Source organism: Watersipora subatra, chromosome 3 (assembly GCF_963576615.1).
Source record: "Watersipora subatra chromosome 3, tzWatSuba1.1, whole genome shotgun sequence".
Lineage (NCBI taxonomy): Eukaryota > Metazoa > Bryozoa > Gymnolaemata > Cheilostomatida > Watersiporidae > Watersipora > Watersipora subatra.
This window is the reverse complement of record NC_088710.1, coordinates 75,249,301-75,273,723: the sequence shown is the minus strand read 5'-3', so window position 1 is coordinate 75,273,723 and position 24,423 is coordinate 75,249,301. Positions and strand designations below refer to the sequence as shown.

The following is a 24,423-nucleotide window of genomic DNA, read 5'->3' as shown; positions in this document are numbered from 1 at the left end:
ATTTTTTTGAAAATAAAAGAAACATGTTCGTTTGTGTGAATGATATTGGTGTATTCATGATTCGCTTCATTTTGTTCCTTTATGCAGAACACACTTTTTTAAAAATAGTACATAAATAAAAGTTTCTGCTGTGCTCTTTTTTGCGATGGGGTTATAAGTAGTAGTTTAGATTCCTCTGATGACAGAGTTGGTAGTAAAAGTTTATTCCTCTGATAACAGAGTTAGTAGTGAAAGTTTATTTCTCTGATAACAGAGTTGGTAGTGAGAGTTTATTCCTTTGGTAACAGAGTTGGTAGTGAGAGTTTATTCCTCTGATAACAGAGTTGATAGTGTGAGTTTATTCCTCTGATAACAGAGTTAGTAGTGAGAGTTTATTTCTCTGGTAACAGAGTTGGTAGTAAGAGTTTATTCCTCTGATAACGGAGTTAGTAGGGAAAGTTTATTCCTCTGATAACAGAGTTAGTAGTGAAAGTTTATTTCTCTGATAACAGAGTTGGTAGTGAGAGTTTATTCCTTTGGTAACAGAGTTGGTAGTGAGAGTTTATTCCTCTGATAACAGAGTTGATAGTGTGAGTTTATTCCTCTGATAACAGAGTTAGTAGTGAGAGTTTATTTCTCTGGTAACAGAGTTGGTAGTGAGAGTTTATTCCTCTGATAACAGAGTTAGTAGGGAAAGTTTATTCCTCTGATAACAGAGTTGGTAGTGAGAGTTTATTCCTCTGATAACAGAGTTAGTAGTGCGAGTTTATTCCTCTGATAACAGAGTTGGTAGTGTGAGTTTATTCCTCTGATAACAGAGTCGGTAGTGAGAGTTTATTCCTCTGATAACAGAGTTGGTAGTGTGAGTTTATTCTTCTGATAACAGAGTTGATAGTGTGAGTTTATTCCTCTGATAACAGAGTTGGTAGTGAAAGTTTATTTCTCTGATAACAGAGTTGGTAGTGAGAGTTTATTCCTTTGGTAACAGAGTTGGTAGTGAGAGTTTATTCCTCTGATAAGAGTTGATAGTGTGAGTTTATTCCTCTGATAACAGAGTTAGTAGTGAAAGTTTATTTCTCTGATAACAGAGTTGGTAGTGAGAGTTTATTCCTTTGGTAACAGAGTTGGTAGTGAGAGTTTATTCCTCTGATAAGAGTTGATAGTGTGAGTTTATTCCTCTGATAACAGAGTTAGTAGTGAGAGTTTATTTCTCTGGAAACAGAGTTGGTAGTGAGAGTTTATTCCTCTGATAACAGAGTTGGTAGTGAGAGTTTATTCCTTTGGTAACAGAGTTGGAAGTGAGAGTTTATTCCTCTGATAACAGAGTTGGTAGTGAGAGTTAATTCCTCTGATAACAGAGTTGGTAGTGAGAGTTTATTTCTCTGGTAACAGAGTTAGTAGTGAAAGTTTATTCCTCTGATAACAGAGTTAGTAGTGAGAGTTTATTCCTCTGAAAACAGAGTTAGTAGTGAAAGTTTATTTCTCTGATAACAGAGTTGGTAGTGAGAGTTTACTCCTTTGGTAACAGAGTTGGTAGTGATAGTTTATTCCTCTGATAACAGAGTTGATAGTGTGAGTTTATTCCTCTGATAACAGAGTTAGTAGAGAGAGTTTATTCCTCTGATAACAGAGTTAGTAGTGAAAGTTTATTTCTCTGATAACAGAGTTGGTAGTGAGAGTTTATTCCTTTGGTAACAGAGTTGGTAGTGAGAGTTTATTCCTCTGATAACAGAGTCGGTAGTGAGAGTTTATTCCTTTGATAACAGAGTTGGTAGTGTGAGTTTATTCCTCTGATAACAGAGTTGGTAGTGAGAGTTTATTCCTCTGATAACAGAGTTGATAGTGTGAGTTTATTCCTCTGATAACAGAGTTAGTAGTGAGAGTTTATTTCTCTGGTAACAGAGTTGGTAGTGAGAGTTTATTTCTCTGATAACAGAGTTAGTAGGGAAAGTTTATTCCTCTGATAACAGAGGTGGTAGTGAAAGTTTATTTCTCTGATAACAGAGTTGGTAGTGAGAGTTTATTCCTTTGGTAACAGAGTTGGTAGTGAGAGTTTATTCCTCTGATAACAGAGTTGATAGTGTGAGTTTATTCCTCTGATAACAGAGTTGGTAGTGAGAGTTTATTCCTCTGATAACAGAGTTAGTAGGGAAAGTTTATTCCTCTGATAACAGAGTTGATAGTGAGAGTTTATTCCTCTGATAACAGAGTTAGTAGTGCGAGTTTATTCCTTTGATAACAGAGTTGGTAGTGTGAGTTTATTCCTCTGATAACAGAGTCGGTAGTGAGAGTTTATTCCTTTGATAACAGAGTTGGTAGTGTGAGTTTATTCCTCTGATAACAGAGTTAGTAGTGAGAGTTTATTCCTCTGATAACAGAGTTAGTAGTGTGAGTTTATTCCTCTGATAACAGAGTTAGTAGTGAGAGTTTATTCCTCTAATAACAGAGTTGGCAGTGTGAGTTTATTCCTCTGATAACAGAGTTGGTAGTGTGAGTTTATTCCTCTGATAACAGAGTTAGTAGTGTGAGTTTATTCCTCTGATAACAGAGTTAGTAGTGAGAGTTTATTCCTCTGATAACAGAGTTGGTAGTGAGAGTTTATTCCTCTGATAACAGAGTTAGTAGTGAAAGTTTATTTCTCTGATAACAGAGTTGGTAGTGAGAGTTTATTCCTCTGATAACAGAGTTAGTAGTGTGAGTTTATTCCTTTGTTAACAGAGTTGGTAGTGTGAGTTTATTTCTCTGATAACAGAGTCGGTAGTGAGAGTTTATTTCTCCGGTAACAGAGTTGGTAGTGAGAGTTTATTCCTCTGATAACAGAGTTAGTAGGGAAAGTTTATTCCTCTGATAACAGAGTTGGCAGTGTGAGTTTATTCCTCTGATAACAGAGTTGGTAGTGTGAGTTTATTCCTCTGATAACAGAGTTAGTAGTGAGAGTTTATTCCTCTGATAACAGAGTTAGTAGTGAGAGTTTATTCCTCTGATAACAGAGTTGGTAGTATGAGTTTATTCCTCTGATAACAGAGTTGGTAGTGTGAGTTTATTCCTCTGATAACAGAGTTGGTAGTGAGGCTTCATTTTTCTTGTCAAACAGTTGATAGTTTGATTTCAGTTTAATTGAAAACTAATTATTTGACCATGATGTGCACTTGAATAAATTTCTAAGCATTGCTTGTGTTAAAGTTTTCATCTTTTTGCTATAACTCGCATTTAAAGAGTAATTAATCTCCTCATTCTTTGTTTAAAAGTTATAGTTTTACGAAAGTTTTAATTGGGCATATTTTGCACGTGTTAACTATTCCACGTAGCCCATTCATATTGCGGTAGAGCAGGATTTACTAAGCTAAATAATGCTAACAATTTTTGTGGCTGCTCATCAGCCAATGACATGGCTGCTCACCAGCCAATGACATGGCTGCTCATCAGCCAATGATGCGCTTCTAAGCTTTCCTTTAGCTGCATTTAGGCTTTCCTTTGCTATTGTTTTTGCTTTCACAGCTTCAGCTGCAATGTTGGTCGTTCAGCACTAACAAAGCCTCAGATAGCTAAGATTAATGGTTAAGATTAACGGCAGCTTTACAATATAAGAGCATACAAAAAGATGTGAAGACTCGTTGGCGTCGAAACAGTTTCAGCAACTTAAGAGTGGATTGGACTTTCATGGAATTATGCAGAACAACAAGATGAGTAGAAGGTATATTTCAATAAGTATTGTTAGCAATGTTTCTATCAGTGTTATGGAAAAAGGCGTAATTTGTAGGGAGATATTTTGAAGAGAAGACACGATAATGTGTGTCATTTAAGTCTAGTTTTGTATACTGTATTTTATTGTTAGACTTACCACTGTTAGGCTTCGGGGACTAACAGGGAACTAAGTTCTATAAGCCTACCATACTGTTAGGCTTCGGGGACTAACAGGGAACTAAGTTCTATAAGCCTACCATACTGTTAGGCCTCGGGGACTAACAGCGAACTAAGTTCTATAAGCCTACCATACTGTTATTTGTAAGTTGATCATATCTCGCTATCTTACTGTAGTTGTTCACTCGGACATTCTCCAATTTCAACACGATTTGAGCGACGCCAGGAATGTGTTGACTATTTCTCTTCCTGCTCCGATCATGCCAAGTCGGCCTTTTCTAAGAACAACGGGCTGCCTACCTGCTATTGTTCTATGTGCTTCAAATCACCGAGCCGTGAAATTCTCTTGGAAGTAAGAAAAAGAAGCGATCAGACAGCTTCTCCAGAGCTGGTGAGTTTAATTGGCGTGATCAAGTGGTAAAAGCCGAGGTCGGCTGGTACGAGCAACTTGAAGCGGACTAACCACTAACTACTTGTAGGTGTATATGAACTCCCCGCAACACAAGATGTTGCTTATGGAATATGCCCTGGTGGAGATTACAAATGCTTGTAAACTCAGCGACTCCGAACTGCTTGCAAAAGTTGGTGTCGTGGATGCACTTAGCTCTGCCATGCTGCAGGCCCATTCCTGGTACCACTACGGTAAGCGCAGGACGTTACACAGGTGCTGAGTAAGTTTCACTAAATTGTACTGCTACATCAAAACAATAGCATCGCTATCAAACTGCAGTATTTTCCTATTTTAGATCAACAAGGAATCTTCATCATAGGCTCGGTGTTGAGCGGTTACGGCATGGAGAAATGTGATCTTGATGTCTGCCTTATGATGTCCACAACAGAGGTGACAACTCACTCGCTCAAGCTGTTTAAACAGTAAGTAACGTAATATATTATGTAGCATAATATACATGTATAAGTAAATGTGTCTGTGTACTGTAGGTGCAAAGAAGTGCTGCCCTGAGGGTGCTCGCTGGCGTGCAGGGACTCTTGCATCAAACAAGTAAGCATCTATAATAAACAATAGATTGTGTCAGCATTTCTTACGGGGACCCTTAATAGTTAAAGCTATTGACACACAAAACTGGCGAGTGAAATATTTGACTTGGAGGTAGGTAGTCGACACGTGCGACAGGTGCTTCAGTTCCGTGACAAGTTGCTCACTATGTTGTAATGTGCTTAAGCCATACATGTATATGCCTCTTTACTAGACACTAAAAATATTTTATTAGTGGTTTTTTAAATCTGGAATACCAACCTCCGATATCTTTAGCGCATAAACATTCAAGGAAGAGATGCAATAAATGTTTGTAACATACTGTAGTTAGATGGTGCAACTGTGAGCTGATAAGGGCTACTGTACCAATTCTCAACATCCATGACAACTCAACGTAAGTACACAAAACTGATTGCATAGTCTGTAAAGGCACTAAAAACCTATGAAGTTGTACTTATAACAGCTATATCAGGTGTCATTTTTTTAGAAAAACCTTTTGAGGAAATTTTAAAAAATTTGTACCAATGGCTCGCCTAATTTCATTATTAACCAATAAAATGTTTTGCAGGGCGGCCATTGGCAGTAATTTTCAACTTTTTGTCTGTTAAAGACCAATTGTTAGCAGCCAACACAGAAATGAATATACATGTACATTAAAATTAGGGAACTAGTAAATGGGGGATGAGTCATGGCTAAAGAACAGTCGTATTCTGCCATTGGCCAATTAATTGAGACATCAGTTTACACTTGATAGTAGCAACAGATAATTTGCTGTTGTAAAGTCGTTGGTAAATGGCCAAGCATAAAAATGTTTTTTTATAGGACAGTTCTTCTAGCAAAATAATTACGTCATTGAGCGATGTGAAATATTGTAGAAAATATGCCCATCATCGGTAAACCAAATAACTAATTTGTAATTTTAGTGGTACGACCCTAAACCTCAATGTCAACAATGTGGTGGGCCTTCGAAACTCTCACTTGTTGCGGTGCTACGCTAACTGTAAGTACACATCTACAGTAACACGATTTCTTGAAACAAGCTCAGTTATACGATGCCTGCTTTCGCAGGGTTATTACCGTAGTAGCTTTTCTGTGACTGATTCTATTGGTAGATGATTGGAGAGTGACACCATTGGTCTTGTTTGTTAAGAGGTGGGCCAGGTCTCATCGCATAAATTCGGCAAAAAACCAAACTATTTGCAGCTATGCCTTGACGCTCATGGTCATCAACTACCTCCAATGCGGTCTTGGGAGTTGTCCACTCTTGCCTTCTATACAACAAACTCAAGCAGTGGGTTACTACCACATTTGTCGCTCTATCCAGTTTGTCCCCTATTATTCAAGTATAAAGGGCATCTAATATTAGATCACTAGCAACCAAAATGCTTTGTTTTTCTTTAAAACATACGAAAGTTTGAAGTGCTAATGGAAGAGATTGAAGCCATTTTAGTCCCTTTGTTAGTGGCTAGCATAGCAGTTCAGCTAAACGGCGTTGTTGGTCTATTTATAGGAATTCTTTAATGAAGATGTGCCAGTGCTAATTGGGAATGTGGTGATGCCTCCATATATCCAACAGAGCTGCAACACCATGTCCCTCGGGGAACTTCTGCTTGGTTTTTTTGATCTCTATGCAAATAACTTCAAGTAAGGGACTTTGTGGGAGTGGAGCTTCATTGGGCTTGCATATGCGCTGCAATCACAGTATTTGTTCTGCCGGTGCCTTAGACAGTACGACTAGCAGTTATTAAAAATTGTCCCATTTGGTTAAATTGATATTTTTGATGAGTGAGTCTCTTGTATGCTATCATTTCAAGTGATTTAAAGTGCACCTCGGTACAAGGGCTTTACTTGTAGATTTGATACAACAGTCATGTCGGTGCGTCTTGGAAGACACCTACTTCTAGAGCAGGTACGCAAGGCCCAGCCAACTTGCCAAGACGCCCACAGCGCGGACAGGCAGGCCCCTCTCAATTCATACACCAATGCCCAGCTTTTTGTTGAAGGTCTGCCACTCGAGCTTTCTACTAAACACACATGTGTCATTTCTACTAGCACTGTAATTTGTAACTGTTTTCTGCTGCCATCAGAAAGCTGTCAAGTTCGCCATGTAGTTTCTTCTGAACTCGCCGTTTTCTTGTGTGTGGTCTGTTGTTATCTTGTGGTCTGTTGTTATCTTGTGGTCTGTTGTTATCTTGTGGTCTGTTGCAGAACCCTTCAATCTGACGAATGTTGCAAGGAGTGTTTATGATCCTCAGACATTCAAGAAAATAAAAGCAATTTTCCAGAAGTCCTATCAGATTCTGAAGGAAACAAAAGACCCATATCGCATCCTAAATAATAAAATCTAATCCATTCTCTACCAATCTGTTGAGTAACTCACAATTAGTCTTGCAATCTGTGGAAAAACTCTGAATCAGTCTTGTCCTAGTAACTATCTCAGAATTCACCTATTCCGAATTCACTATTTCAGAATTGATAGTTTTGTTTAATTTATGCTCATATTTGTAGTTTTGTTTTTGATGATAGTTTTCATAAATAAATGTTTATGTGGAACAAACAACAGCTTGCTAAGAATTGATTACCACAATATGTGCTGGTGAGACATTCTTCTTCCATTAAACCTGTTGTACCACAATATGAGAGCCTCTGATGTAAATAGAAGCAATCTAACATGTGTGACAAGGGAACAGTTTATTATGTGAACACAAAGAAACACTCTCTCACCTAGATGTGTACAAAATACATTGCTGTAATCAGTTGTAATCAGTTCGCTATCTAATTACACTTGAATCTACTGTCAGCTGTACTCATCTTGTATACTCGATCTCAATTTCTGCTGCCAACTCATTATAATAGTTTTGCTGACTTGTTCGTAATTTTTTTACCAGCTGCACCAGACTTTTTATTAGCTTTTGTCGCTTTGCTAGTGGCTGCCAACTTTTTATTGGCAAGTCCCGACTTTCTACCGCCTGGTGTCAGTTTCTTAGCACTTGCCGCTGACTTCTTGGTGGCTGTTGTGGGCTTCTTCTGCGCAACAGATGTCTTGCTGCTACCATTTGAAGATTTTCCTTTTTTGCTAGTCTTGCCGTCTTTGGCTGCTTTAGGGATCTCATCAGACAGCATTGGTTGACGACCCCTCTTATTCGCTTTTGGAGCCGATTTTTGTACTTCGATGAGTGCAGAGGTCCTTGTTGGGGAAGTTAAGGGAGGAGAGCTAGATGAAACCTCCGAACTTTCCTCAACATCATAAGTTTTATTTAGCTCTGCTGTCAAGGCCTTGTTGGATGCAAGTCGTTTTTTAGGAGTTGGAGGTATGGCAGAGATCACTTTGGTGTGCATAGAGAGTCGTCTTATAGTTGTCGTTTTCGCCTTAGCTGGTACTTTTTTGAAGTCACCTTTAGCCATGTTTGTTGTAGCTGCCTGTGACTTGAGATTCTAAAGTTGAAAGAATTGTTAGATGACTCACGGTGGTACGCGATTCATACAGACTACGCGATTCATACAGACTACGCGATTCATACAGTCTACGCGATTCATACAGTCTACGCGATTCATACAGTCTACGCGATTCACGCAGTCTACGCGATTCACGCAGTCTACGCGATTCACGCAGTCTACGTGACTCATACAGTCTACGCGATTCACACAGTCTCTTGCGATTCACACAGTCTATGCATATCACAGTCTACGTGACTCATACAGTCTACGCGATTCATACAGTCTATGCCATTCATACAGTCTCTGCGATTCATCTATCACTTACCGATACTCTTGCCAAACCATTGCAATAGTCTCACGTACAGTTCTCTTGTGTTAGTATCTTACCAATGCAAAGCTTCCAGTCATCCCCTTGCCTTTCTTCTGAATTACAGTCTCGCTCTCTATGGCCTTATTCAGAGCAATTTTCATATACTTCGCCACCTTCTTCTCATCTTTCGGCACCTCATAGTGTAACCTGTGCGATAAACAGCCATGGATCAATTAGGCAGGAATTTCTGTTTGATCACCAGCATGTGCTGCACACTTTGCAGAAGTATGGAAGAGTAATCCCAGAAAACGAGAGATCACCCTTTTCACAACAGTACAAAATAATTTACATACATGTACTAGTTGCACTTCTAAACAGTTCAGGCAATGTTCCTTATAAATCTACAAACTACACCAAGATGTATAACAGTACCAAAGAGCTCTGTCTGCCAGACCTGGCATACTCTTTACTCCCCTGGTAGTTTGTATGATATACGGGTGGTGTATGAGATATTACAGCAGTATATAAAATATAGTAGTATATAAAATATAGTAGTATATAAAATATAGTAGTATATAAAATATAGTAGTATATAAAATATAGTAGTATATAAAATATAGTAGTATGTAAAATATAGTAGTATATGAGATATAGTAGTATGTAAAATATAGTAGTATATGAGATATAGTAGTATATGAGATATAGTAGTATATGAAATATAGTAGTATATGAGATATAGTAGTATATGAAATATAGTAGTATATGAGATATAGTAGTATATGAGATATAGTAGTATATGAGATATAGTAGTATATGAGATATAGTAGTATATGAGATATAGTAGTATATGAGATATAGTAGTATATGAGATATAGTAGTATATGAGATATAGTAGTATATGAGATATAGTAGTATATGAGATATAGTAGTATATGAGATATAGTAGTATATGAGATATAGTAGCATATGAGATATAGTAGCATATGAGATATAGTAGTATATGAGATATAGTAGTATATGAGATATAGTAGTATATGAGATATAGTAGTATATGAGATATAGTAGTATATGAGATATAGTAGTATATGAGATATAGTAGTATATGAGATATAGTAGTATATGAGATATAGTAGTATATGAGATATAGTAGTATATGAGATATAGTAGTATATGAGATATAGTAGTATATGAGATATAGTAGTATATGAGATATAGTAGTATATGAGATATAGTAGTATATGAGATATAGTAGTATATGAGATATAGTAGTATACGAGATATAGTAGTATACGAGATATAGTAGTATACGAGATATAGTAGTATACGAGATATAGTAGTATACGAGATATAGTAGTATACGAGATATAGTAGTATACGAGATATAGTAGTATACGAGATATAGTAGTATACGAGATATAGTAGTATACGAGATATAGTAGTATACGAGATATAGTAGTATACGAGATATAGTAGTATACGAGATATAGTAGTATACGAGATATAGTAGTATACGAGATATAGTAGTATACGAGATATAGTAGTATACGAGATATAGTAGTATACGAGATATAGTAGTATACGAGATATAGTAGTATACGAGATATAGTAGTATACGAGATATAGTAGTATACGAGATATAGTAGTATACGAGATATAGTAGTATACGAGATATAGTAGTATACGAGATATAGTAGTATACGAGATATAGTAGTATACGAGATATAGTAGTATACGAGATATAGTAGTATACGAGATATAGTAGTATACGAGATATAGTAGTATACGAGATATAGTAGTATACGAGATATAGTAGTATACGAGATATAGTAGTATACGAGATATAGTAGTATACGAGATATAGTAGTATACGAGATATAGTAGTATACGAGATATAGTAGTATACGAGATATAGTAGTATACGAGATATAGTAGTATACGAGATATAGTAGTATACGAGATATAGTAGTATACGAGATATAGTAGTATACGAGATATAGTAGTATACGAGATATAGTAGTATACGAGATATAGTAGTATACGAGATATAGTAGTATACGAGATATAGTAGTATACGAGATATAGTAGTATACGAGATATAGTAGTATACGAGATATAGTTGTATACGAGATATAGTTGTATACGAGATATAGTAGTATACGAGATATAGTAGTATACGAGATATAGTAGTATACGAGATATAGTAGTATACGAGATATAGTAGTATACGAGATATAGTAGTATACGAGATATAGTAGTATACGAGATATAGTTGTATACGAGATATAGTTGTATACGAGATATAGTAGTATACGAGATATAGTAGTATACGAGATATAGTAGTATACGAGATATAGTAGTATACGAGATATAGTAGTATACGAGATATAGTAGTATACGAGATATAGTAGTATACGAGATATAGTAGTATACGAGATATAGTTGTATACGAGATATAGTAGTATACGAGATATAGTAGTATATGAAATATAGTAGTATACGAGATATAGTAGTATATGAGATATAGTAGTATACGAGATATAGTAGTATATGAGATATAGTAGTATATGAGATATAGTAGTATATGAGATATAGTAGTATATGAGATATAGTAGTATATGAGATATAGTAGTATATGAGATATAGTAGTATATGAGATATAGTAGTGTCTAACCTATACAATAAATATAGCATTATGTGAAAGGTGGTTGTATATAAACTATATAATAAATATAGCAATATGTGAAAGGTGGTTGTATATAACCTATATAATAAATATCGCAATACGTGAAAGGTGGTTGTATATAACCTATATAATAAATATAGCAATATGTGAAAGGTGGTTGTATATAACCTATATAATAAATATCGCAATACGTGAAAGGTGGTTGTATATAACCTATATAATAAATATAGCAATATGTGAAAGGTGGTTGTATATAACCTATATAATAAATATAGCAATATGTGAAAGGTGGTTGTATATAACCTATATAATAAATATAGCAATATGTGAAAGGTGGTTGTATATAACCTATATAATAAATATAGCAATATGTGAAAGGTGGTCGCTACTTACAAGATGTATTTAAGTATCCGCTGTCTTGATGAACCTTTTTTGTCTCCAAGAGCCTGCAAGGCCTCCACAACCATTGCCTGATAAGGTTTAGCGTTCAAGGCCATTTCAAAACGCAAGCTTCTCCGTACGATCTTTGGCGTGATACAACTAGTTAATTTCAATTTGCAAGCTATCCTCATAATCAGATAATATCAGAGGAAAGCTGAGATAAGGAAGTTTCATATCCCTTGTTCTTAAGCCATTCCATACATTGGTTCTATTATTATAGCCATTCAAATCTTTAAAGAAAGCTTAAAGATCAGAGCTTTAGAACCACTAGAACCTATATATATATACATATGTATGTGCGTGTACATTATATACATATATGATGTACATATATATACAGTGCATATATATGTAAAATGTATATTTATATATACATATATATACATACGTATGTACTTATTACTACTAGAAACGCTAGTCTGGTAAAGAATAAAAAATAAAAAGCCCTCAACACTTTATATACTATTATGTTATTATACAATTATACTATAATTCACTCTATGCGTAGAGTGAATTATAGTATAATAGGGAAAGTACTTAGCTGTTGGATTAACAGTTTTTCAGCCTATATGAACCATTGCAAAGACTCCTTTTTTAAAAATGTGTAGTCGGCCTTCATCTCTTGGGCCTGCTAAAGAGAGCTCGCATGACAAGGGAGACAATATCAGCATTGGTTATGCCGGTACCATAGGAAACTAGGGCGTTGAAGAAAACGATCAGCGTAATTTGTTGGTGAAAACTGGCTGCTTTTTTAATCTTATGAAATAAACCTGGCTGAGCAAATAAGCGAGCATATGCATAATTACCTGACTGTCACATAATATGATGTAACATATGGCTATAACATGAGCTACCTTACACTGGTAGGATGTAACATATGGCTATAACATGAGCTACCTTACACTGGTAGGATGTAACATATGGCTATCATATGAGCTACCTTACACTGGTAGAATGCAACATATGGCTATAATATGAGCTACCTTACACTGGTAGGATGTAACATATGGCTATAATATGAGCTACCTTACACCGGTATGATGTAACATATGGCTATAACATGAGCTACCTTACACTGGTAGGTTGTAACATATGGCTATAACATGAGCTACCTTACACTGGTATGATGTAACATATGGCTATAACATGAGCTACCTTACACTGGTAGGATGTAACATATGGCTATCATATGAGCTACCTTACACTGGTATGATGTAACATATGGCTATAACATGAGTTACCTTACACTGGTAGGATGTAACATATGGCTATCATATGAGCGATCTTACACTGGTAGGATGTAACATATGGCTATAACATGAGCTACCTTACACTGGTAGGATGTAACATATGGCTATCAAATGAGCGGCCTTACACTGGTAGGATGTAACATGTGGCTATAACATGAGCTACCTTACAGTGGTATGATGTAACATATGGCTATAACATGAGCTACCTTACACTGGTATGATGTAACATATGGCTATAACATGAGCTACCTTACACTGGTATGATGTAACATATTGCTATAACATGAGCTACCTTACACTGGTAGGATGTAACATGTGGCTATAACATGAGCTACCTTACAGTGGTAGGTTGTAACATATGGCTATAACATCAGCTACCTTACACTGGTATGATGTAACATATGGCTATAACATGAGCTACCTTACACTGGTAGGATGTAACATATGGCTATAACATGAGCTACCTTACACTGGTAGGGTGTAACATATGGCTGTAACATGAGCTGTAACTTGCTCATCGTTTAGCATTCCATAGAAAAAAGCATAAACGTAATTTGTTGGAATTATTTTGCTTGTGTAGCAATGAAGCAGCAGATTTGACGAATACTCTGTACTAGCTTACGAGGCCTGGTTTAGCCATAGGATATGTATGACGCTATATCAAGTTATATTTCTGATTACTATAAACGACCATGGCTGGTTTGGGAAGACTGGGTAATTAGTGTATTTGCTCCATAACTTGCTACCAAAATGGCATCAATTCTTGCACTGGTAAGCGCAGTCAGTCGCAACTACATAAATAATGTTACACCAGATGCTGACTGCCGCAGCATTATGAAGCATCAATGATTGGCTTGTGAACAAAATAATTGCCTGGAGAAACGGGGTAATCTTGTAACTTTGGATGCAAGACCTCGAAGAACTGGAAATATTGAAAAAGCTTTTGGTTGACTTTCAATATAAGGAAGCGAAAATAAAAAAAGTGCCACCTTTACACGATGCATTAAGTCTCTTAGTTCTGTTCTAAACAGGAAGGTTTTCAAACAAGCGCTATGTGCTGGCACAATGGAGCTGAAAATGAATATTTAACATGTTGCACTTTTCTCTTGTCATAAATTGCTGTTTTGTTTTTGGCCAAAGGAAATAGTTGCTACGGTAATAGAATCAACAGAGCGGAGTGACAAGTGAGATGGTCAGATTGGCTCATTGAAGCATGGTGGGCATTCATGTGAAAGACAAGGATGCATCGGAGCAGAGTCTTACTTCACAGTTAGTATCTATCCAGTTTGGTGATATTTCTAACTGTTTCTGCAGACTTTCTAGTGAGGATTATGTGAATGTAACAGGTATGAAACCATGCCAAGCATCAACAGCGCACAACCAATATATTGTCACTGAAGAGCGGGGAAAGGTCACACCAAAATCTAAACATGGACTGGAATTGGAAGTTAGTGATGCTTGCCCTAACTCTCAGACAAAGCTACCGAGGAAGGGGCAGTTTGGTAAGTTGCTGAGGAGAAGCTGGAGTCTGATCAGCATGCCTGCGGGATTAGTTCGGAGTAAAATAACTTCTCGTCATGAAAGTTGCTCTCCAGAATCTTCCCTCTCAAGCTCTTGTGATGATGCAACAGAACTGGCTGGTTCTTTAAGCAGAGACACCAACAGTGAGCTGCAGATTACAAATGCATTTTTCTTTGATATCGGCCAGGATGGTGCACCAGTCCATCCAACACAGACACAAAAGAAAGCAGCAGCTTTCACGTCTGAGTCAGCAGTCAAGTCTGTTAAGGTAGAGCGAATGCACTCACAAAGATCACCGCACATTAAAGAGGCTGCCAGTAGACTCTCAAGTCAGCAAACAGCTCGGCAGCAGCTTTTGAGAAGAGGTCAGAGATGTGAACAGCGATTGTTAGAGAAGCACCGGCTCACCGTGACCAGATCTGCACCTATTCCTGGTAGGTAGACAAGTTTACCTGCTCCTATTCCTGCTAGGTAGACAATTTTACCTGCTCCAATTCCTGGTAGGTAGACAAGTTTACCTGCTCCATTCTTATCTCTACCTGCTATGTCATTTCTGGTGACTAGGAGTGGTTATTCACTCACACTTTTTGTCAACAAAAAGTACATTTTTGTTCTACATTTTTGTAGCACCATAGCACTTTCAAAAGAAATGTACAGTGATTTGCTGTCATTAAAGTTTCAACTCTTTCGAGGAGTTGACTTTCTGTTCACCACGGCATAAATTTAGAGAGTATTTGTTTCAGCAAGTTAAGGTTACATTCCTAACACTCAGTCATTTCATCAGGCTCCATGCAATCACCATAAAGCTGGTCACACAAGACCCCACCTCACTCAGCTCTTCAGGTACCTGTTATGTAGTTGTTGGTAGCCTTTAGCCTTTTATGACAAGGCTGAAAACTAAAACCGATAAAACGTCTGCAGAAGCTACTCTGTATACATCACTTGAAATTTCACATTCTGCGAGTCGAAACTGTTAAGGCAGACGATGACACCTATTAATCTTGCTCTTATTGAAATGCCGGCATTTATGTCCTCTGAAGCATCTTGCTCGCCCATCACATCTTATACATTATGACCTTACTTCTCTGAACCTGTAAAAGACACACTCGGCTCATTCTGGCCATATTTCATCTTTCAGATTTTTACCATGCTGCCAGCAGAGGCAAGCTTTTGCTACACAGAACGGCTGTCTGGTGGCTCCACAGGAAATGAGACGCTAAATTGCACACCTCCGCTAGCGGGAGATAGTAATTATAGGTAGAGTTAATAGAGAGAGGTGAAAGACCTTGTAGCCACACATCAACTCACTTCCCTATGAGAAATCACGCGTTTGCCTTCCTGTAGCATGCTTTGCGCTTCTCCAATTTCAATAGCGTCATTTGAGAGGTACCTCATACCATTCATGTAGATTGGGTATGCATGTACCACAGCTAGTGTACCACGGCTAGTGTACCACTGCTAGTGTACCACGGCTAGTGTACCACGGCTAGTGTACCACGGCTAGCGTACCACGGCTAGTGTACCACGGCTAGTGTGCCACGGCTAGTGTACCACGGCTACTGTACCACAGCTAGTGTACCATGGCTAGTGTACCACGGCTAGTGTATCACGGCTAGTGTACCACAGCTAGTGTACTACAGCTGTAATAGTTATGAAGTATATGAACAATACTTCATCAGTAATCTTGCCATAACAATCAAGGTTGGAACAGCTTGCAGTGCTCTTGAGAGAGTTGCTATCAGGTGTTAACAATGTGCTACTAGTATGTGAGGGTAACTCAGCAGTTTTAGCATATAAAAAGGTTAACGCGGGCCTGTCTAGGGAAGGCTTTGTTAAACAGTTTTAAGGCAGAGGCATTTGTGTTCAAGACATGTCATTAACAGCAGTTCTATAGGCAGCACAAATGATGCGAACTGGTCAACCGCTCACCGCCTGTATTAATCCAGTCAAGTATATCAAGGTCATTCATGAGCGCACAATAAATCTTTTGTTGTAAGGAGTAGAGTGAGTACGCAACAGTCATACCACTAAATGCTGAGATTAGAGGGAGGCAGCCAGCTAACAGTACGCCCCGCAATCACCTGTAGCTACTTGTCAAATTTGTGGTCATTGTATGAATGAGACTGTCAGTCTTTCACCTTTCATCTGCTCTGCTACTTCTATGTAGTTGAGAATCTCTAGCGATGTCAGGTGAGTTCACTATCTCAGGGCACAAGCATAACATTGCCAACACATGTTTTGCGTAATAATAACAATAATATATATAATCATAATAGTAATGATAGTACTAATACTAGTAAGAAAGGTTTTCTACGAAAAAGCAACTCCGCTTAGTGAGGCTAGAGTGTTGTTCAATAAAAGACATTGTCTTGGCATAGCTGCTTAGTGCACCTATATACCTAGTATACCTATCTTTGTACAGTTGCAAGCCTCAATGTATACTAAACTGGAATAAAGGTGATAACAAGAATAATAGTAGATATAATAAGATAATAAGAATGAGTAGGTAGAAGAGTTTGTCCTCGAGAAACTGGTTCGTTCATCATACAGTTAGAGCAATGTCTAATGGCCTGAGTTTCAACTGTAAGTCAGTGAGGCTGCGTCGATTCCTTTCATTTTCATCTACTGTGCCAGTGCCCCAACCCTCTCTCTTCATATGCCTAATCGAGCGAGTTTTCTTATTCTGCAGATGTAGCCAGTGGTAATATTACCACTGGCTACATCTGCAGTAATCTCACCGCTAGCTACATCGCCACATATCAGCCGCAGTTACCTTGCGCATTAGCTACACTAGCCTACCCACAGGTTACAATAGTTACATACGCATACAAGGGCTACAGTAACTTAACACGCAGGCTGCAATAACGTATGTCTGCGTGACAGAAATGACTAACATGCTGATCAACTTCTGATCAACCAAGAGAATTTGTCTTTGCTCCTTTCTATCCAATCTCTAGCTATCTTACTGAATTAATTGAACTTATTTTCCCAAAGTTGACGACAGCCAGCCAATGGGCAGCAGTCATGCAATGACTCCGAGCGACACAAATACGCCGATTCCCCGTTGAGTCGTACTTCAAGGACTGCTAGTATACCAGAAATGCTCGCTGACATCCACCCTAGAGGTCTTGGTTCTTGTAGGTAGAATCATCAAGCAGACGCAGATATGGTGACTTGACAAGCATACATGTACATGACACAGTCAATTACTGCTCACGAAATACCATTAAATCCTATAGCTGATAATAAATACTCCTTCAGTGAACAAAGAGACAACTATTGCTAGTTACAACGAAGGCAGATTTTTATGGCTTAGATAAAAGTAGTGATGTGAATGTATAGAAGCGGAAAATGATATATTTTTAAAATAGATTGACTGTAACAGATTTGAAAATTGTCCAAGTGCAAATATCACTATATAGTAATCCTTATCTGGGCTGACAAAACTGTCAGCTCGGCAGCGGAAATTTGTCTCTCTACCTCTATCGTCAGTGATTTTAATCCCTGAAACAATTTAATCTTACAATTGTGAACGTTGCTGTCTTATACTTTATGACCTCAAGCCTACTTTTTACCGCAGTAATTGACAGCAGGAAGTAAAGCCTGTGCTCTGTCAACTAGCATAGCCTGTGGGCTCTGTCTGCTAGGATAGCCCGTTTGCTCTGTCAACTACTGCTAGTCACAACTATTCACCAAATCCTGAAGGCAAGTCTCAACTTCTAAAGATCCAGAATGATGAATCAGAACAATGCTTAATCATTCAGCCATTATATACAAACCATTAACTAGCAGGTGACTAACTTGCAGGTGACTAACTGGCAGGTGACTAACTAGTAGGTGACTATCTAGTAGGTGACTAACTAGCGGGTGGCTAACTAGCGGGTGACTAACTAGTAGGTGACTAACTAGCAGGTGACAAACTAGCGGATGGCTAACTAGCGGGTAACTAACTAGCAGGTGACTAACTAGCAGGTGACTAACTAGTAGGTGACTAATTAGCGGGTGACTAACTAGCGGGTAACTAACTAGCAAGTGACTAACTAGCAGGTGACTAACTAGCAGGTGACTAATTAGCAGGTGACTAACTAGCGGTAACTAACTAGCAGGTGACTAATTAACAGGTGACTAACTGGTCGGGGACTAACTGGCGGGTGACTAATTAGCGGGTGACTAACTAGCGGATGACTAACTAGTAGGTGACTAACTAGCAGATGACTAACTGGCGGGTGACTAACTAGCGAGTAACTAACTGGCAAAATAATCACCAATAATTAGAGATTTTTTAGCAAGTCAATAGCAAGCACGTGAATAGCCATGAGGTGACCAACTACTCGGACAGCTTTGGCAAGGGCGTATTTGTCATCCTCAGCAAATCAATTGACTTTAGCTCTGCGTTGTTATATTAACAGCGGAGTGTAAACACTCAGCGCATGTATTATCCTTGATCCAGTTCCTAAATCTATCTCTTGCATTCCAACTTCAAAGGTTTCATGTGCTCGTCATTTCCCATCATTCCTTGCTTGAATGCATGATATGTTGGCTATTTTTACGCAGTCTTTTTGGTAAATGGCTTGCCCCCAGTGTCTGATACCACAGTTCACCACAAAAATATAATACTAAATTTTGCAAAGGCTAAAGTTAGGCTTTAGTTTCATATGTACCTTTTGAGGCTGAACCCAGCCTCAAGAGGTACATGGAACACAAAATATTTATCGAATTGGTGCTTCATGGCAACACACAAAACGACATAATTCTAACAAATTACATTCATGCCATTGACACCTGGCTAAGGATACAGTAGATACATATTTTTTAGTATAAGTATAGCTATCCTGTCTCTACATGTTTATACTAAACAAAATGATATTATGACATGGAGTAGTGGCATATGCAGTAGCACATTATAATGATATTGTGACATGGTGTAGTGGCATATACAGTAGCACATTATAATGATATTATGACATGGTGTAGTGACATATGCAGTAGCACATTATAATGATATTGTGACATGGTGTAGTGGCATATACAGTAGCACATTATAATGATATTGTGACATGGTGTAGTGACATATGCAGTAGCACATTATAATGATATTGTGACATGGTGTAGTGGCATATACAGTAGCACATTATAATGATATTGTGACATGGTGTAGTGGCATATGCAGTAGCACATTATAATGATATTGTGACATGGTGTAGTGGCATATGCAGTAGCACATTATAATGATATTGTGACATGGTGTAGTGGCATATGCAGTAGCACATTATAATGATATTGTGACATGGTGTAGTGGCATATGCAGTAGCACATTATAATGATATTGTGACATGGTGTAGTGGCATATACAGTAGCACATTATAATGATATTGTGACATGGTGTAGTGGCATATGCAGTAGCACATTATAATGATATTGTGACATGGTGTAGTGGCATATGCAGTAGCACATTATAATGATATTGTGACATGGTGTAGTGGCATATACAGTAACACATTATAATGATATTGTGACATGGTGTAGTGGCATATGCAGTAGCACATTATTTATATTATTATATTATTTATAATTTATTATAATTATATTTATTATTATTTATAATAATATTATTATAATAATATTATTATTATTATTATTATCGCGTAAGTAAAAAATGAAGCAGTTAAAAATTAAAGCATTTTTAATATTACTAATGATTTTTTTATAGTAATAAATTTGCATTGAATAACAGATTCCTCAAATCAATGATTGTGTAAGAAAGTGTGGCAAGTTTAAGGTTTTTTGATACAGAAAGTAAAATTGAAAGGTAAATTATGTAAGACAAAAACAAAAAAGGATCAACAAGAAAAGAGACTTGAACAATTTGCTCCAAACAGAAACTAGTCAGTAGCCAAGGAACGAAACAGAGTCATAGAGTTACTTAAAATACTGATAGATAGAATCATAGAGTTCCTTAAAGTGCTGGTAATGGGGGAGTTGCACTCTCAAGAACTAGGTTGACTGTTACATCCAGTGCCCAGCTTATGACAGACTGAAGGAGGAACTTGCTATACCAACTGCACAAATAATCTGGTCTAAGATTGTCTCAAGTTGCTAATTTAGTTAAAATTCCTAGTTTAAAGGTAGTTTTAGACAAAGTAGGCTGCAAGATGCTAGTGGGTCTTTAACTGCGTGCAGGGCAAGGATATCGATATTTTTAGAAGTGTATCTAGAAAGGTGGTAGCACAGGCTATCCAAAATAAATGTATTAAGGATTAATGTTCTTAGTCCATAATACATTGATAGATTAATGTTCTTAGTCCATAATACATTGATAGATTAATGTTCTTAGTCCATAATACATTGATAGATTAATGTTCTTAGTCCATAATACATTGATAGATTAATGTTCTTAGTCCATAATACATTGATAGATTAATGTTCTTAGTCCATAATACATTGATAGATTAATGTTCTTAATTCATCAGGTTATAAATAAAATAAGTTCCATAGCAAATGTCCTGTTTTATAAGTTCTTGTATTACACTTTCTGGCTTAGGATTTGGATGAGTGGGTCTCTGCATGCCAGCTTATGACTGAGGTGTCCTCTCTCTACCTCTTCTCTCTCTCTCTCTCTCTCTCTCTCTCTCTCTCTCTCTCTCTCTCTCTCTCTCTCTCTCTCTCTCTATCTTTATATCTCTCTCTATCTCTCCCTCTCTCTACCTCTTTCTCTCTCTCTCTGCCTCTCTCTCTCTCTACATCTTTATATCTCTCTCTATCCCTCCCTCTCTCTTTCTCTTTCTCTCTCTCTCTCTCTCTCTCTCTCTCTCTCTCTCTCTCTCTCTCTCTCTTTCTTTCTTTCTATCTCTTTCTCTCTATCTCTTTCTCTCTATCGCTTTCACTCCCTCTCTCTATCTCTTCCTCTCCCTCTCTCCTTCTCTCTCTCTTTCTCCCTCTCTGCCTCCCCAATTTCTCTATCTCTCTTTCTCCCTTTCTTTCCCTTTCTCTCTCACAATCAGTCGAGGTAACTAAGACTGTCTATGGTTGTGGCTTGCATGTGATAGCAGATATCCAATCATCTCGATCACAAGCAGTCGTCTGTCATGAGTTTATATTGATCTGTCTCCATTTTAAAGGTTGACTTGCAACAAAATTCACATTACAGTTATTTGGTATCAAAAGATTCACCATGTCTTACTCTGCTGTGTTGTAGGTGCAAAATATGTGGAAATGTGATTACAAGCTCTTAAAAGCTCAAAAACGAAAAGCTGCCATAGATTGGAATCAGTTTATTTTTTTGACATAGTCATTACATTTGGTTATTGTTTTGTCACGTGATGTTCTCACATAAATTGAAAGACCAATAAAAAGCTCAATATAAAACTTCTCGTAGCGCTAGTTTATGACAAACACTTACAGTTTTACCGAAGACCCCGTATCAAATATAGATGCTCGCTACTTTACAGTTTTGTTTTGGCTTGATCTAATCATCTAGTTGTAATCTGATCATGTGACCCATACTTCGCCAATAATTTCTGCAGCATTTTTCGATTATCACAGATGGCCAACAGGCTCGTCATGTTCATCAGACAATGATATGTACTCCTTCGAGCTAAGATTAAAATATTAAACGAATTTTTACGGTAAGTTATAAGATATCAGTGCTGAAAGTGACAGCATTATAATGACGATAAAATAAACACGTAAGAACAATAGACAGGGTTTTTTGAATGCTTGAAGTATATTTGTGAAAATATTTCGACGAATGAGGTTGCGTGAAAGTGTAAACAGAAACCATCCTGTACAACTACATCCCATTTGAGCCGTTTTGGAAAAAGAATCCAAACTACGGCAGTCTCGTGATGGCGGCAATTAACTGTTCGTTTTTAAGCTTTTAAGAGCTTGTAATCACATTTCCTCATATTTTTGACCTACAACACAGCAGAGTAAGACATGGTGAATCTTTTGATACCAAATAACTGTAATGTGAATTTTGTTGCAAGTCAACCTTTAAATTCTTCTTAGCTACATTTTTATAGCAGAGTCTAGGCCTTCCTTTATTTCGCTTACCACCACAGAGCTGCGATGTATGCCAAAGTCAACAACCCTTTTTGTTAACTTGTAAGCTTTCGATTCTCGGAGATATCAGAAAGGGGGACAAAAGGGAAAATCTTTCTTTAACCAGTACAATTTCTCACATTATATTTAACTCTTTATTTTGGCCTCTCAGGCTTTAATTTCTCTCCTAAGCTGTTTGGACTACTTTATCTTTCAGGCTGACGTCACGCAATGCTTGAGCTGTTCTTGAGACATTTTCTCGCAGCAGCCAGAGAGAAAATGTCTCCAGCGCTTTTTACATGTATTGCCTGCTGCATAAAAGTGTGGAAAAGACTCCTTTACAGTTATTTTTTATCTTACCAACCCTATAGATATTAGCACTGTTGTTAAAGAATTATTTTACTACTATTACGGTAGTTTTCATCCCTCTCATAAAGTAGCTACAACTCCAAGCTAATTTTACGTTTACTGGATGAGTCAGAGATATTTATTAAGACCCGTTAGTAAAAGTGTCTTTCAGTAGATTTCAATTATTTTTATTCACTAGTATTTATAACTCCTTTACATTTTGAATTAAATGAAAAAAGGCAATCAGCCGGTACTGAAGGATTACATACAGTATAGGAATGAACCAAAGTGATTGAGACAGCGGTTGACAGCACCACATTGAGCTAGTTGACAGCGGTTGACAGCGCCATATTGAGCTAGTTGAAAGCGGTTGACAGCGCCATATTGAGCTAGTGTTCAGTGGTCTCTCCTAAAGAAGGCTGATAGGATTCTGTCAAAATGACAATTCGATATTCTAAGAGAAAATCTGAGGATTAGCCATTTAGAAGCTATTATACTCTATTCACAACCAAGTAATATTCATCGTCTATTGCAACAGAACACGATCAACTGCGCACATGAGTGTACGCTGAGAGCACGCAGTGGCTCAACTAGACTCTCGCAGCACAGCAAACACTAGCCTCCTTTAACCTTTACAATTCTCTTCGTCTCTGGGCGGTAGCTAATATATTCCTTGCCCTCTCTTCAGGGAAACACAGTACTTCAATTTCTCATTTGAGATGTAAAACTACTGTACACTCATTCTATGTATTCATCATGAGACAAAACTTAACGTATGCTAAAGGTAGGGTTAGTTGTTATAATATGATTAATTATCAAATAAAATCGCTATAAAAGCGTAATATTTTTATAATGGAACAAGAAAAAGAAAACTGGTTTTGTTTCTTTGCCGAAAAGTGTTTGTTAAATGTAGCTCTAACTCCAACAACCATTTTCGTCGCTACAGACAAAGAAGAGGAGGAAAGCAAGACAAACAAACTTGCGCACAAGACTAACTCTGCCGAGAGAGATAAGGAGGAAATAGAATCAGCAGAAGAAGCGGAAGAACCAAAGAGGCAGGAAATATGTGATGAGGAGTCTAATGTTCTATCCGGGACCCTACCCTTCACTATTGAGTCACTTGAAGACCTCGAAGTTGAAGCGATAAATGCCAATGCACGTGTTTTACCAAACATAAGAATCTCTAGCAACCTTTCTCAACCTCAGCTTCACAAGGAAATCGGAGAACTCGCAGAATACTTAAAGCGGTCTATTCATCACCTAAATGCACTTGAGGTATGCTACTCTATACTCAATATGACACTACTCTATACTCAATATGACACTACTCTATACTCAATATAACACTACTCTATACTCAATATAACACTACTCTATACTTAACATGACACTACTCTATACTTAACATGACACTACCGTATACTCGATATGACACTACTCTATACTCGATATAACACTACTCTATACTCAATATGACACTACTCTATACTCGATATAACACTACTCTTTACTCAATATGACACTACTCTATACTCAATATAACACTACTCTATACTCA

At 37.4% G+C, this 24,423-nt stretch overlaps 2 protein-coding genes across 2 annotated transcripts; one reads left to right on the top strand and one right to left on the bottom strand.

The window, feature by feature from the left end:
• The first annotated feature begins 3,498 nt into the window (after nucleotides 1-3,498).
• LOC137391598 (poly(A) RNA polymerase gld-2 homolog A-like) lies at nucleotides 3,499-7,388 on the top strand. The gene is made up of 11 exons (XM_068078112.1): nucleotides 3,499-3,673; nucleotides 4,018-4,231; nucleotides 4,320-4,482; nucleotides 4,587-4,681; nucleotides 4,780-4,840; nucleotides 5,162-5,228; nucleotides 5,758-5,834; nucleotides 5,947-6,125; nucleotides 6,345-6,478; nucleotides 6,689-6,837; nucleotides 7,043-7,388. The coding sequence occupies exons 1-11, from the start codon at nucleotides 3,648-3,650 to the stop codon at nucleotides 7,180-7,182; spliced, it is 1,305 nt and encodes a 434-aa protein (XP_067934213.1). The 5' UTR covers nucleotides 3,499-3,647; the 3' UTR covers nucleotides 7,183-7,388.
• A 293-nt stretch (nucleotides 7,389-7,681) lies between these two features.
• On the bottom strand, nucleotides 7,682-11,762 carry LOC137390987 (late histone H1-like). The gene is made up of 3 exons (XM_068077301.1): nucleotides 11,659-11,762; nucleotides 8,660-8,789; nucleotides 7,682-8,269 (listed from the first exon to the last, which is right to left on the bottom strand). The coding sequence occupies exons 1-3, from the start codon at nucleotides 11,760-11,762 to the stop codon at nucleotides 7,682-7,684; spliced, it is 822 nt and encodes a 273-aa protein (XP_067933402.1).
• Between the last annotated feature and the right edge of the window lie 12,661 nt (nucleotides 11,763-24,423).

Coding starts and splice junctions, on each gene's coding strand:
- LOC137391598 (XM_068078112.1), top strand. CDS start 3,648: ATGCAGAACAACAAGATGAGTAGAAG. Junction 3,674..4,017: donor AACAACAAGATGAGTAGAAG/GTATATTTCAAT, acceptor ATCTTACTGTAG/TTGTTCACTCGGACATTCTC. Junction 4,841..5,161: donor GGGACTCTTGCATCAAACAA/GTAAGCATCTAT, acceptor AACATACTGTAG/TTAGATGGTGCAACTGTGAG.
- LOC137390987 (XM_068077301.1), bottom strand. CDS start 11,762: ATGGCCTTGAACGCTAAACCTTATCAGGCAATGGTTGTGGAGGCCTTG. Junction 8,790..11,658: donor CGGATACTTAAATACATCTT/GTAAGTAGCGAC, acceptor TTTATCGCACAG/GTTACACTATGAGGTGCCGA. Junction 8,270..8,659: donor TGACTGGAAGCTTTGCATTG/GTAAGATACTAA, acceptor TTTCAACTTTAG/AATCTCAAGTCACAGGCAGC.